We start from the raw sequence: 14,308 nt of genomic DNA, 5'->3' as shown, positions 1-14,308 counted from the left end.
AATACTATGGTACTAAATATATTCCCAGATATAATCTATGTGAAATTGCAGTAGAACAGGGTCTGTGCAGTGGTCTGTTCTCAGGTGGTTAAGCAATGAAGAGAAAGTACATAAGCAGACAATCTGCTGTTTTATAGTGATTATAAAATAATGATTAATAGCACATAAATGAAGTCTGAAAAGTAAGATTAGATTCAGCTCAGTATATTTAATGTACTTTCCTATAATCACTGCATATTCAATTTCCAAGAGCATAAGGATAAAATCAGGAGTAGAGTTTAATACCTTGTAAGTTTTAGGCTTGTTTCTTCAAGTCTAGTTAGACTTAGAGCCATAAGTAGGCACAGCATTGTCCTAACTACCTGTTAGGATTTTATGCAAAAGAGAATCCAAACAAGAAGAGAAGCAAACAACCCCCAAACATTACCCTAAAGAAAATGTCCATGTGCCACCAGCACCCACATTGCCTCAGCAGGGTGTGTGCCACATCTTGGGCACAACCATCCATGTTCCTGCTGAGCAAATTCCAGCCAACGTTTCCAGACACTAAACAGAGTGGAAACTGTTCCAAATGATGGAATTTCATGTCTAAAATGCAAAATTGTGCCTCACATGTAGTTTCCATAATCTGAAGCAAGTTATATTTTTTTCAGACCTTAACTTTGACATTTTGTTTGGTAAAGCCTTCACCTTATATTTAAGCTCATCTTTTCCCCATTTTTTTCTTTAAGCAAAAGTCTGAGGATGGCTCATGCACATAATGGAACCTAAAGTTTAAAAATACCCATTTTAGCTATTAAGGCCTCAGAGTAGTTTGTAAATATCTGGATGAGAGACTTAACTTTGTCTTTTTAGGGAAAAGCTGAAGGCATAGCCTCTCCATTATCCCTGGAGGAATGCAGTCTGAGACTTACTGCTAGGAAACTGCTGGCCATTCAGATGATTTGGCAGGATTTCAAAGGAGCTCCCTTTTACAAGTTTTCTTAATTTTACTTTTTTTTTTTTTAAAGAAATTGCTATTATCACTGATGCTGTATTCTTGTAAGAGACATGCATATTTATAATGTGCCAGAAAATGTGTATCATGTTTCTAAGTGTACACAGAATGTCAGGCAGAATTTAAATTTTGTATCTATTTTGGTTCTAGGCATTACTTGAAACAAGGTATCACATACATTGTATTTATTTTAGCATAACTGTATAAAATAAAGATATTTCCATACAGCTCTGACTATTCCAGCAAATAAATTGTGCCATGTCCATTCTCCTTTCCTAAATACCCATCTGAAATTTCAGGTTACCCAGAGCTGATCAGTGGCACTGCTACTGTATTTTGCACCTCAGATGATATGAGGAAGAGGGACAGCACTTCTGGATGTGACAAGCTTAACCTCCTCCTCCTCTGGCACCTCCACTCGTCACAGTACAATGCACTAGAAACCTTTCTGATGCAGCAAAGTTCCTCTAGATGTGCCTTGCTGCTCCCTCTCAGGGGAGGGGGAAGCCAGTGACCCCAGAAAGAAAGGCATGTAAAGGATGGAGCAGTGGAAGTGCACTCTGGCTGCAGTGAAAAGGAAATTAAAGACCTCTCCAGGAATTCTAATGCCACCCCTGTCAGAGCTCTGCTCTGGCCCACTGAGTCCCACCTGACAAGACACAGAGCAGCTCTGTGCACTGCTCCAGGCCCTGCTCACCCACTCTGCAGCTTCCTTACGCCAGCAGGGATGCCCGGAGCAGCAGAAGGTTCTGTTCCCTGAGGTACTGCTGGAGGGCACGGAGTTTTTGGCCTTCTTTCTCCATCTTCAGATGAGAACTGTCTCTCCTGTGGAACATTCTCACTCTGGCAGCCTGGTGCTGGTTTTGGTGTTTGTCCTGCTGCCTGGATTCTTGTTCCAGCACTTGCTGCCGTGACTGCATTCTGCTCCTCAGGAACTCCTACAGAAAGACATTGACAATTATACAGTCAGTCTTCATGCCAAAGTTCATCCTCACTTTTCATCTGTGTCCAGCTCTGGGGCCCCCAGGAGAAGGACATGGACCTCCTGGATTGAATCCAGACAATGGTCACAAAGATGCTCAGAGGGCTGGAGAACCTCTGCTATGGAGACAGGCTGAGAGTTGAGGTTGTTCAGCCCTGCAAAGAGAAGGCTCTGGGGAGACCCTAGAGCACCTTCCAGTGCCTAAAGGGGCTACAAGAGAGCTGGAGAGGGACTTTTTACAAGGGCCTGTAGTGACAGAACAAGGGGAAATAGCTTTAAACTGAGAAAGTATGTTTGGATTACATAGCAGGAAGAAATTATTTCCTGTGAGGGTGGTGAGGTACTGGCACAGGTTGTGCAGAGAACTTGTGGATGCCCATCCCTGGCAGGTTGGGCAGGGGTCTCTGAGCAGCCTGATCTAGTGGAAGGTATCCCTGCCCATGGCAGGGGGGTCAGGACTAGATGATTACAACCCAAATCATCCTACAATACCATGATTCTCACTAGTAGAAGTCAGAAATTGATATAATCTACGGAAATTCATTCCCTGCATACAGAAAGACTCCTTTTATGGCAGAGATGGGGAATTTTATTTTCCACCTTTCATCTTTACACACATCAAGAAAATATTACCCTTTTTTTATCTCTAAACAATATAGTTATTTTGGATGTAAAACAGGTGAAAGACAAATACTCCAGATTGTGACACTGCTGGAAACACGGCAAAAGAGGAAAATGATTTCTGGAATTGTCCTTACCAGCCTTTCTTTCTCTTTTTCACATCTCCTTTCATCGCTTTCTGCCTGCAACTCCTCTCTCTGCAAACGCTGTGTCTTTAAGAACTGAAGCCTCTGCCTTGCCTTCCTCTCCTCCTCCTCTCGAAAGAAGGATTCCTTCCTGCTCCTCTCAGCCCCAGCAGCCTGGAGCAATGCCATGTGCTGCAAAGCTCTCTCTTTGTGCTCCAGCTGTTTCTCCAGCCCTTGCAATGTTCGCTGACACAATCGTTGCCTGTTTCCAAAACAAAATTTCTCAAATTTCTCATAAAGAAAGAGCAATAAAAACAGAAAGACAGTGCATAAGACACAAAGCAGATATTCTGGCAATCCGTGCTCAGTTAATATTCCAGGATTCTTTGTTAGGTTATGAGGATCAAACCTGTGTCCACCAAAACAGAGGTAGCAAAACCCCCAAATGGGCTGGTGCCTGATGTCAGCACTTTTGGTTTGAGAACAGGATTGGAGGGAATTTGCCCTTGGAGGTAATGCTGTGCAGCCACTCCCTCTCACCTCAAGGATTGATTTTATTCCCAGTAGGGAACCAATGTGAGTCCAGCAAAAAGCACAACATGGGATGTGCAGGGACTGAAGGAGAGCAGCAGGGAGCAGATGTTACCAACCTGCCAACATTTAGCACAAAAAGCAGTCAGTTCCCAGGCATCACCTCTGGCTGTCCCTGCGCAGCTGGCGGCGGGTGCCATCTGCCTCCTGCTGCTGCTCCCTCTTCAGCTGCCTCTGCTCCTCTTGACACCTTTTGTGCTCAATCTTGGCTCTGTTGAAGTCCATCTCTTTCCACCTCTCCTGAGATGCACCACTAAGGACTGATTTCTAAGGGAAAAAAAGCAAACTGAACCCTTAGTCCCATTAGTATGTGTTTTCTAATGCAAACTTACAAACACACAAAACCAGAACAGCTCAGTTCTAATGTCTGTCTAACTTCCTAAGGCCTGGAAGCTACACAAAGCTTCACAAATACTGTAGAGTGTTGCTTCCCATCCATGATAATGCTGAGGATGATGCTAAAACTTGCAGAAAACATTAGGCTTAACCAACAAAGAGGTGCCTGAAAATCCAATTTTAAGAGTTCTCAATAGATCAGTAGGCTGTGTTTTTCTGGTTGTTCTAGTGTTGAGCCAATGCTTTGTGTCAACTTCTGGATTGGATGGAAAATCCAGGTTCTGACCACAAATCATGTTATATATTCCTTACTAGATTTTATTAGCAAGAGATATACCTGCCCCCCTCTGGCCAAACCCAGAACATTCCTGGAGCTCTCTGCAAGTGTTCCAACTCTTCACCTCCTGTTATCTGAGATTCCTACCTATGCTTGAGCAGCCTTTGTGTTTTCTTCAGCGGTAGCTGCATTTCAGTGCTGGGCAGTGTTGCTAATTTGTGTTTTTAAATACACTGTGCTGTGTACAGAGATCAAAGGGAGCACCTACAAGGCCTCTTTTCAAAGCCACAGCAAAGTATTTATTTTTGTACTCCCTACAGTGCCCTTTATAAGGGAAGGAGCAAGTAAACACCACCAAAACTTTAGACATGTATTTCAGTTTACATTGCTAGAACTGTTTGGGGCTGGAACAGAGGGACCACAAGATATTTTTCTCTGTCAAATGCATTCTCCTTCCTGCTATTCCCAGCTGCAGTTAGCATGCTCCTGCTATCAGCTGCTCCTCTGCAAAAAGAATGTCTCCTTCCAGGGCTTTCCTGTGGACAACTCTAATACCACAAGCTGGAAAACACTACAGGACTTTCAAATAAAGTCCCTGCCAGGCTCACATAGCATTTTGACTGCTTGCTCTTAACACATTTATCTGCATGGCTTCCCAGGGGCAGTAAACAGCTTTGTTTTCCAGTGTATTGCTATTCTTAGCAAAAAAATGCACCTTGTAGGTGTTTGTGTTTAATGACACACAGAAGGAGAGATCAAAGAAAGAATCAAAGGTGTTTTATAGGTGGGAGGTGAACAAATGATGTTTTCCAGCAGGTAAAGTATTGGCCTAAGGATCAGGAGACTTCAAGTTCCACGGGACTCAGATGACTACCTAAACTTTCTCTTTTTTTCTTTCATTATCTGTAAAAGAGGAATAATTTTTTTGCTATCTATTAGAGCTGGCTGAGAGGCTTATTTATCAGAGATTAGATCTAATATAAAAAAAACATTCTGTTGAAAGAGCTGAGCAAAAGTACCAGAAGTGCCTTGTCCTGTACAACATGGATTCCCAGCTGGAGTCCCTAAGTTTCTATTTATGCATAACCATTATTCCACATAGGTATCATTTTTGCTGCAGCAAAAACCTTTGTGAAAGATCAAAGGAGAGAACATTCTCACATGACATAAACAAATCTCCCAATCCCAAGAACTAAATCTGGTTTGGACCAAATACTCACTGTGATGCTTTTGTCTTTTAGAAAATTTGGGAGTTTTGTGGATCTCCCAGGCAGCAGGCTGGTGGTTCTGTGTGGTCTCTGCACACGAAAGGCTGATCTGATGGTCAGGCTGTCTTTCTCCAGTGATTGATTCACTTGGGCAAAGAAGCTCTGGCACCTGAAAGGAACCAAAGCACTGCTTTCCAGGGAATGGCTCCTTTGGGAATGCTGGACTGGAGCTTCTGCCACTCTGGACTCAAAAAGGCCTTTCAAATAAATTAGAGCAAGGACGTGTGAGAATATAGGAAGCTTATAAAAAGAAACCAATTAAAAGAACAAAAGATCTGCTCATATAAAATATATCCAAGCAAGGATTTTATAACATTTTCCTCTGAGGAAGTGGGACATTTTTTAGTCTCCACAAAAGAGGTTCCAGATTCCAGAAACAAGCTTGCCATTGCAATCAGGCAAGAGTTTTGCCTGGTAACACAAGATCACTGACTATTCTTACAGCAACTCAGGCTAAGGGATTGTTTACATGATATCTCACAGACAGGCATGAGCTGCTCTGAGAAGAGTTAAAATGATAAATCTTTTGATAGGGCAAAGCCTGAGCTCTACATGCTGCTGAGAGGCAGGAAACATTAGCATGGGCACAATGCTGCTAACACAGCATTTGGGTAACTGAGAACATGAGCAGAGTTTGTTCACACCTTCCTGCTAAAGACAGTGCAGAGCTGAGTGGCAGCTGTTGCATGGAAAGATGCTGGAACACCAGCTGGGAGGAAATCTACACTCCTGTTTGACTTTTCATTCTCCCTCTTCCAGGAGTGTCACAAAGCAATAACAGAGAAAGCTTTAGGCTTTCAGAATCCTCTCTTAGATGCCTGAAATCCTCACAAAACTGAGAACAGCAAATAATTGATTAAAATGATCTTTTATATTCCCTTTTAGATGTTAAGGGAACAAAACTTTACTCAGTGACATTACAAAGCAATAATTTTCAGCACAGATAAGAGGACTGTTCTGCACAACAGTCCTGGTGAAATCTTGTTGCTATACAGAGTCTAGCTGTGTCTAATTAATATATAACACTAACAATGCTAATATGTAACATAGTTAATATTACATATTAATATGTAAAGGAAATTTTTATTTACACTGAGCACTATAATATAGGTTAAGAAACCCCAGAAGCTGCTACTGCAGTAACTGAGCCGTAAAACCCAAAAAATCCCAACTTGCATTTGAAAATTCTGTCATCTTGAGAAGATGAACAACTTCTCAAGCCACAGCACCATTAATACCTACATATAAGGATAACATTATGGCATTTTCTTTTGAAGCACCAAGAATTACAGTAACAGATCTTATACATGATGCCATGCTGCACTGATATTATGTGCTAAGTCTTATGTCTGGGTAAAAGAGCTACAGTTCCAATACCATGCTCATGTTCAAAATCAGCTTCAGTTTCAGCATCCTGCTGTCTGCTCTCTGCTTCTTCCTTGTGATCTGTCTCCATTAACCAGCTGTCTGTGTTGACAGCAGCATCAGCCATAGCAGGAGCCATCTCCCTCTGAGGACCCTAGAAATAAAAAGAAATGCAATCATAATCCAGACCTGGTAAGGAAAAGAATAAGTTAGTGTGGTCAGATAAGAAAAAGCTGCGAGCAACCTAAACCTAAATAAATTACAGCTGTGCCCCTAAACAAGAGAAATAAACAACTTTGGTAAAGAATGAAGCAGAGAATGTGGACATGTATGACTAATTAGAGAAGGCAACTATGGAAAATTTGCTACCTAACTGTAATGTAATAAGAAACACCTGTTATGCATGTGAAGAAAGGGTATAAAAAGCTGTACCAAGCGATAGGAAGGAGCTGATGCCTGCTATGTGGTGAGTGTCAGCCTTGAGTCCACTGTCAAATTAGTTTAGTGAACTTACAGCATAAGATCATAACTGTAAGAGAAATTAAGTTTACTAAAGGAACAACTCATGGGTAATTTCTTGTCACTTTGTGAGTTTCTCTACATCTTCAAATGACCTAAAGTACTTTTGCCTGAAAGAGTCCAAAATGGTACAGAAGAGATCAGGCCAGAGGAGCTCTGGCTGAAAGACAGCCCTGCTTCTGGCACATGCCAGATTTTGGATTCTAACCCTTGCCAGAAGGGTTAGAATCCAAAATCCATTATAACTCTTACCCCAGTCAAAGGGAGACACTGCGAAGTCTCTCCATTCTTCAGTATGCATGCATGCATAAGAACCAGGCCTAAAACCTCTAGTAAGTTTTGGGTACCAAGGTACCAAGGGCAGCAAACTTGAAGTAACAAAGCAGATATTTATACCAATAGCAGACCATATACTAATAGAAGAGCCAGGGTGAAGCACTTTTTACCTTCTCAGTTTCTAGAACCTCATGGTCCTTCTCTGAACAAGACCAAATATCTTTTGGAACATCTTCTGTCTTTAATCTCTTCTCTTCCTTTTTCTCTTCCTCTCTGCAAACACTTTCTGAAGATGTAATCCTCAATTCAGACAGTTCCTGTTCTATTTTCTCGCTGAGCTTTTCTTCAGCCAAGCTTGCTCCTGGGATGAAGGCATTTTCCTGCTGCACTTTACACCCTGCAGGCTGTGTGGATTCCCAGGCTCCAAGTGAGGCACATCCCCAGCTGCACTTTACACAAGGATGAGTGGAATCCATACCCCCTGGGCAGCAGTGCAGGTCCAGATGACCCTGTCTGTAGTGGCCTGAGGCTCTGTAACCTGGTGTCACAAGGTATGGGTAATCCAAGCTTGAATCTATCACCATCTGCCTGGCTGCTAAAGGCATCTGCAGCTCCAGGACAATGCGTTCGCTTAAGGGCAGAGGAATCCGCACGGCTTGGCCAGAAGACACATCCTTAGTCTGCCCATTCCAGAAATTCACAAGCACTCCTCTTTCATTGTGTGCTGTGCATATTGGAAAAAAAAAAAAAAAAAGGCAAGTAATGTATTAGCAGCATGTGAACCTGTGTGATTTATCTCCTAGAGAGCAGCAGGTAAAATAATGACGTGTGTTTCGGACAATTTTGTAACAACTTCCATGATTTTATTCTTTATAGGTTTAAAATTTGACCTTCTTCTGAATTTCCTGTGAGAAGGCAGCAGATAGAAAAGATCACACTTGTCACAGTGCATGGGATTTTACCCTGAAACAGCTGGAAAGTGGCCTAACCGATAATCAGGTGAATACTCAGGAGGACCAGGAACACTTTTTGCCTTGTGTTGGGAGGATGCTACTCCCAACCCCTAACTTTTTAGGAAGCTTTCATTCACAGAACAAAACAAAGGCAAATTCTGTGAGCTGTGTTAATTCTGACCCTGAAAAAGTGGCTTAGTGCCAGCAATAAAAACACAATGAAGAGAACCCAAGCAGCAGAAGGTGAATTTTCCACGCCAGAGCCTGTTCTCCTCCCTGTGCAGTGACCAGCACCCAGTGCTGCTAGAAAACCAAAACACTCAGTACCTAAAGGTCCTTCCTTGCTCTCCACAACTCTTAGCACAGTGCCAGGGCCAAAACGTTTGGCTGGAGGCTCCCATGGTGCCAAGACTCTGTCCCCTGGAGCGAGAGGCTGTCGCCGGGCATCTTCGTAGTGGACAATGTCATAGAGAGGTGTTTCCTGCAGGCCAGGCTGGACCTTGCCCTTCAAAGCACGGCTTTGGTCAAACGCAATTAAAAAGCTTTCCCTGGAGCCCTGCAAGAGTAAAACATGTGGTTTGCAAGGCAGACAGCTGGGTCCAATTAACAGCCAAGCTTAAGCGCTAAGAGGGAAGTGGCAGAAATCCCAGGAAGTGGAATGTGATCTGGGAATGCAGCTTTCCTCTTCTAGCAGGGTTTCACTGTACTGTGTCCATACCACTTTAAAAGTAAATGAAAAGCTAGGGCTTAAGGGGCTGGAAGACTTTTTCTTCCTTTCACTTTGGACTTAGATTTTAGTAAGAACACAATTAGCAAGCTAAGGCAGAACTCTACCAGGAAAATGCTCCATCAGAAAAAGAGTAGCCAAAAGAAACCGTGTATGATGCAGTTCACTACGATCAGAAGGATAACAAGCAGTAAGAAGTCATAGCTGTCATAAATTTAAATGCTTTAATTGAAGCCTTCAGCAGTGGGTGTGGGCAGAATCCATTGCCAAAATCTCAGGCTTCTCTGCAGATCTTTGAGTGTGTTTACACAAATAACAGTCAGCTCCTACTTCAGCTGATGTCACTCATGCTTATAGCTGTCTCCATCTGTTCTACCCCACACTGGAGCTTACAAACATTCTCACCTATACTAGCACCAAAATTTATTTAACTAACCTGCAAAATGCCAAATGAACTGGATTTTTAAAGAAAACCTGCACGGGGGATTTTCTGTCTGGCATCCAAAATCATCTCGCAATTCCCAGAAACACAGTTGGAAAAGAATGAGGAAAGCTCTCAGTTTGGTAAAGAGGAAGTGGACAAACACTTTGGATTACTAGCTGCTGTTTAGCTAACCAACTCTGCTGCTAGAATGGGCAAAAGAACACAATACGGATAGGCGATCTGTTTTGTCTGTCTCTGAATAAAAACCCATTATAACTACAAAAATCTCCAGACTGCTCTTACTTGCAGGGCTTCTCACAGGAAACAGCCAGTCAGCACCAGGTAACAGATGAAAATAGGATGTGGGGAGGCAACAGTGACTATGAAATGCACTGTAACACTGCAGGGCCACCCCAGAGCAAGGGCTTGGGACTGGTGAGCTAGAGAAAAAAGCCACAGATGCTCTTACAGCTAAGGTCCCAATAAACAGTCACCTTCACCTTCTGGACTATGTGGCCCAGGTAGTAATAGCCATCAGTTTCTCTCCTTGCCAACACACGAGCCCCCCTCATGACACTGGAAGCCTCTGGGGATGAACCAACAAAATTCCTTGTTGTTGACGATATCAAGGGCATACAATAGGCACCTGGGCTCCATGCACAACCAGGACAGCTGTGGAAAGCAAAAAGATGAGAAGTAATGAAAATCTTGGCAGCAGAACTTCTGCAACTTACTGCAGTGAAAACAAACTAAATCAACATGGAACACATCCCCCACACCCTGCAATAAATGTCTTTGTTTCCCAGCTTTTTCTTCTCCACTTTTCCAGCAACCCCTCTAGAGGTTATGAACTTACTGTGTTATTGGACATTTTGGCAGCAGAGAGCCACAGGAATCTTTATTAGATGTGTGACCACACTGGACATATGAGATAGATATGGAGCTTACCTGGAAGGGGAAGGAGGAGATAGAAGCAGAAAATGAGTATGATTTTTGAACGCTTAAATCGTTAAACAGGAATATTGTTTATAAAGTTGAAATTGACTTTCAGTAAATTGTAAACTACTTCTGAAAATGCATTAGGGCTGCTACAAGGCTCAGATGGGCAAGAAAATTAAAATTCTTTAATTACAAGGCCATCCACTGCTGTTTCAGCTGAGGATGTCAGCTGTTTGGGATGTTAACAGATTGAGAAGATATTGTTACTTATTTAAAATACCTTCAAGAGGGTCACAGAAACTCTTCCCCAGTTCTTTGTGGAGTGTTATCCAATAAAGACTCAGGAGGAGCTATCAAGTGTGGATTAATCTTACACTGGCATCATACCTTGTCAGGAGGAGTAGGGGGGTCTCTGATTGCTTGAAAGGACCCCCCTGATAGTCTGGCTACATTCTTCATTATTTTTTGCTTGCTCCTTTCGTGATCACCTGAATGTCCCAGGAGGCATACCATGTTGTACTACTGGATGCAACTGGCTCTCCACAAGTCGGCAGAACTCCTCCAACCCTTGCCCTGGCATATGTCAGTGAACAGATTCATCCTCCGGCAGGATGGGTTAGGGACTGAAACCAGACTGCAGCTCCAGGAACACTGCAGAGTGAGCACTAACCGGGCAGGCGCACTGCTGTAACACCTGTGCGAGAGGGAAAAAGGGAAAAAAGCACAAAGTCCTCCTCAGAAGCTCAGGTCTTCACTGAGGAGGGGCAGGTGGGAATTCTGTATTGGGTATTTCTGTGTTGAGGCGTCCAGGAGCTGAGCCGGCCCAACAGAGCGGGAGGAGGCTCTGCACCAGCAGCTTCCTGAGCGACATTCCCAGCCCCGAGGGTGAGTCCCGTATCCCAGCCCCGAGGCTGTCCCTCAGCCCGGTCCGGAGACTGTCCCACACCCCGGTCCCGAGGCTGTCCCTCATCCCGCCCCGAGGCTGTCCCTCACCCCGGTCCCCAGGCTATCCCTAATCCCAGCCCCCAGGCTGTCCCTCACCCCGGTCCCGCCATGGCAGAGGCGCCTCAGGGACACCGCGCGTGTCCCGTTGCTACGCGACCGGCCAGCCGGGCTGGAGCGGCCCGGGCTCGGAAAGAGGGACGCCGCGCTTCTTTAGCTCCTTCCCTACAGACCAGCAGCTGGCGCCGCGTTCTCCCCCCGCCCCCCAAAAGGAGCGGCTCGGCTGGGGAGGTCGCCCCGCTCTGCACCCACCGTGGGCGACGCCAAGTTTTGGGAGAACTCACGGAGAGCCCGCCCTTGGTGCCGCCCCGGCGCTGTGGGGAGTGAGGGGGACGGCTGTGTGGGGACAGTGCGCGGTATCTCCGTGCCCCGGGGTACCTCCGTGTCCTCAGCCGTCTCCATGCCCGGCACACCTGTCTCCGTGCCCGGCACACCTGTCTCCGTGCCCGGCACACCTCCGCGCCCCGCCCCGCGCTCCCTCAGTGCCCCGGGCTGTCTCCGCCCCGGAAGGCGCCGCTCGCTTTCTCCAATCGGCGGGGCTGTTGCTGGGCGGTGCGGGTGACATTGGCGCGGCCATGGTGGTGGCATCGCTGGGCCGGACGGCGGGGCTGCTGCTGCGGGCCGGGGCCGCCGTGCCCGGGCGGCGGTGGTGAGCGGGGCGGGCCGGGCAGTGGGGCGGGCAGCGGGCCGGCGGGGCCCGGAGTGAGGCGGGGCCGTGCTGTGTTGCAGCGCCAGCGGCGGGGTGCACATCCCGCCGCGGTACCGGCAGTTCCCGGAGCTGACGCGGGCGCAGGTGATTCGAAGCGAGATCCTCAGCGGGCTCATGTGGTTCTGGATCCTGTGGCACTTCTGGCACAACCCGGACATGGTGCTGGTGAGGCCGGCGCGGCGGCGGGGAGCGGGGGGCGTGCGGCGGGCCGCGGCCGCGCTCTGACGGGCTTCTCTCCCAGGGACACTTCCCGTACCCCGACGCTTCGGCATGGACGGACGAGGAGCTCGGCATCCCTCCGGACGATGCGGAGTAGCAGCGCACCGGTAGGGCTCCCGCCGCGCCTACACACTGCAGCCCCGGGGCTCCGTGCTGGCTGTGGCCCTGCTGGTGCCGCTGCAGGGTGAAGGAGCCCAACCTCTGCCCTGCAGCACTGTCCGCACTGCTCCTTGCCTTCACACACAAGGCTCAGGTGCCTGAGAGCAGGTAGCGCTGTTTTGGCAATGTAAGCCTGCAGTGCAACAGCTGGCTTTGTTGGGAGCTGGGGCTTACCTGGTACCAGTTCTAAATTATGTTCTTTATGCTGGTCTGTAGACCCAGCATTATCTATCCTTGAAGATGTGTGTTGTATCTAGAGATCGGTGCAGATGTCCCCTTAAATGTTTGAGGCTTGTGCTTGTTTCCAGTTCTTTAATTATCAAGTCTTTCAAGCTGCTGTGTCACACAGTACAGCTCTAAACCAACAGCTTCAGCTGCTGTTGAAGGCAGCAGTGAGAAGGTGCTTCTACTCTGCGTGGTGGGAAAAGGATGAGTGAAAAGGTTCTCAGGTTTCTCTTCTGTTACTTTCAGGTTCCTGGAACTAATTGAGGCCCCTGGAACCAAATCTTTGGCTCCTGGGTCCTTCTGTCAATAAAACTGTAAATGAAGCCTAAGCGGAACTGTACTTTTTTCTAAAATCCCTTGTCTTTATTTTTTTCCTTCTCTTTCCCTTTCAGAGTTATATCTTAAAGTAACTTTTTCACTCCCCTTAACCACCTTAATTGCACATCTCCCAACTTCATGGAGAGGAGGAGTCATACATGACACAATAAACGATATCCTTCAGACTTTTCCATGCAGTCAATCTTTATTATAGCAGTATTCTCATATTCACATCAAGTACATAGAACTTTTTGCCTTTCATATAATACAGAGTTCTTTAAATAACTTTACACTGAAATAGTTTTCTTCAATCTGAATTCAGCTATCAAATTTTAATATGTTTTAAGTCTCCATGCTCTCTAACCAAACTGGACAATATTTCCCATTGTACAAATTTACATGAGAAAAACTCCAAAGTACAAATGAAGGGACAACAAAAGTAAAGGGAGAAGGAACAAACAAGAAAAATAAGTTGTATTGGCAAGTACAGGGGAAACTTGAGAAGGAATGAAGGGGAGTTGCCATGACCTACGTAACAGGAAACCAAAAATAAACATTTTGTTATGAATTAAAAAATAAATACAAGTTTCAAAACAATTACTCCATTGTAGATTTTAAAAAGCAGCTATGGAAATCTACTAACACAATGGGTTGGTTTTTTTTTAAGTAACCAGACTGGACCTTCTACTTTGCAGTCATAAGCCCCTTGCAAACCTCTGGTGGTCAAAAAAAAAAAAAAGAATACAGCTGAAAGGAATGTGTTAGCACAGAGTTTAAAGTGGTGGGACATACATTTCATTGCACTAAGGAACAAACAAACAAATCTGTATATAAATTTCCCTTTCCTCTCCTTACTACGTACTTTGCCTCTCATAAACAAGCCTCTGTATTATGAGGTAATGCCATTGTCTTGACTATATATAAAAATAATAAAGTTTAAAGGATATAGATCTGGGTATCTATAAACTTTAAACAAGCCAGTCCTCTCTTACTCCCCCGTAGGGTCCAACCACTGAGTGCTGCTACCCCTTCCATCACTGCTCAATCCATCCTGGGCACCCCCAGGAGACCTGTGCCCCTTTCCTAATCTAGGAAAAGCAGCCTGTGCTCAAGTAAGAAAGAGAGACAGTGCAAGTAATGCACAACAGGTTACACACACCTACACCTGCTCCTGCAAAACAAGGCAGAGTCACAGAAGGCAACAGTGGCCAGCCTGCATGTGTGTTTGGGCAGGGAAAAAGGGATCCAATTAGGCAGCTGATGGCTGATTCCTTTT

The 14,308-nt window shown here is 45.4% G+C and overlaps 2 protein-coding genes across 7 annotated transcripts; one reads left to right on the top strand and one right to left on the bottom strand.

Moving 5' to 3' along the window:
* Positions 1 to 188: 188 nt before the first annotated feature.
* Positions 189 to 11,874, bottom strand: LOC146442803 (uncharacterized). 6 transcript variants are annotated; one of them, XM_085049532.1, is made up of 12 exons: positions 11,858 to 11,874; positions 10,788 to 11,815; positions 10,318 to 10,409; positions 9,956 to 10,133; positions 8,638 to 8,866; positions 7,836 to 8,081; positions 7,528 to 7,718; positions 6,575 to 6,716; positions 5,150 to 5,394; positions 3,420 to 3,583; positions 2,738 to 2,987; positions 189 to 1,935 (listed from the first exon to the last, which is right to left on the bottom strand). In XM_085049532.1, exons 2-12 carry the CDS (start codon positions 10,911 to 10,913, stop codon positions 1,711 to 1,713), a joined length of 2,088 nt encoding a protein of 695 aa, XP_084905658.1. In that variant the 5' UTR covers positions 10,914 to 11,815; positions 11,858 to 11,874; the 3' UTR covers positions 189 to 1,710. The 6 variants fall into 6 exon arrangements, with proteins under 6 accessions (XP_084905658.1, XP_084905655.1, XP_084905657.1 ...); XM_085049529.1 differs by having other exon boundaries at positions 7,528 to 8,081; XM_085049531.1 differs by having other exon boundaries at positions 7,528 to 8,081; positions 9,962 to 10,133.
* A 27-nt stretch (positions 11,875 to 11,901) lies between these two features.
* Positions 11,902 to 13,043, top strand: NDUFB2 (NADH:ubiquinone oxidoreductase subunit B2). The gene is made up of 4 exons (XM_085049544.1): positions 11,902 to 12,051; positions 12,132 to 12,276; positions 12,353 to 12,437; positions 12,961 to 13,043. The coding sequence occupies exons 1-3, from the start codon at positions 11,978 to 11,980 to the stop codon at positions 12,425 to 12,427; spliced, it is 294 nt and encodes a 97-aa protein (XP_084905670.1). The 5' UTR covers positions 11,902 to 11,977; the 3' UTR covers positions 12,428 to 12,437; positions 12,961 to 13,043.
* The last annotated feature ends 1,265 nt before the right edge of the window (positions 13,044 to 14,308 follow it).

The sequence above is a fragment of the Lichenostomus cassidix genome, chromosome 1Ab, assembly GCF_008360975.1.
Source record: "Lichenostomus cassidix isolate B80296 chromosome 1Ab, HeHo_3.0, whole genome shotgun sequence".
Lineage (NCBI taxonomy): Eukaryota > Metazoa > Chordata > Aves > Passeriformes > Meliphagidae > Lichenostomus > Lichenostomus cassidix.
Note: the sequence above shows the minus strand (reverse complement) of the source record. Positions and strands in the feature narration are given on the sequence as shown.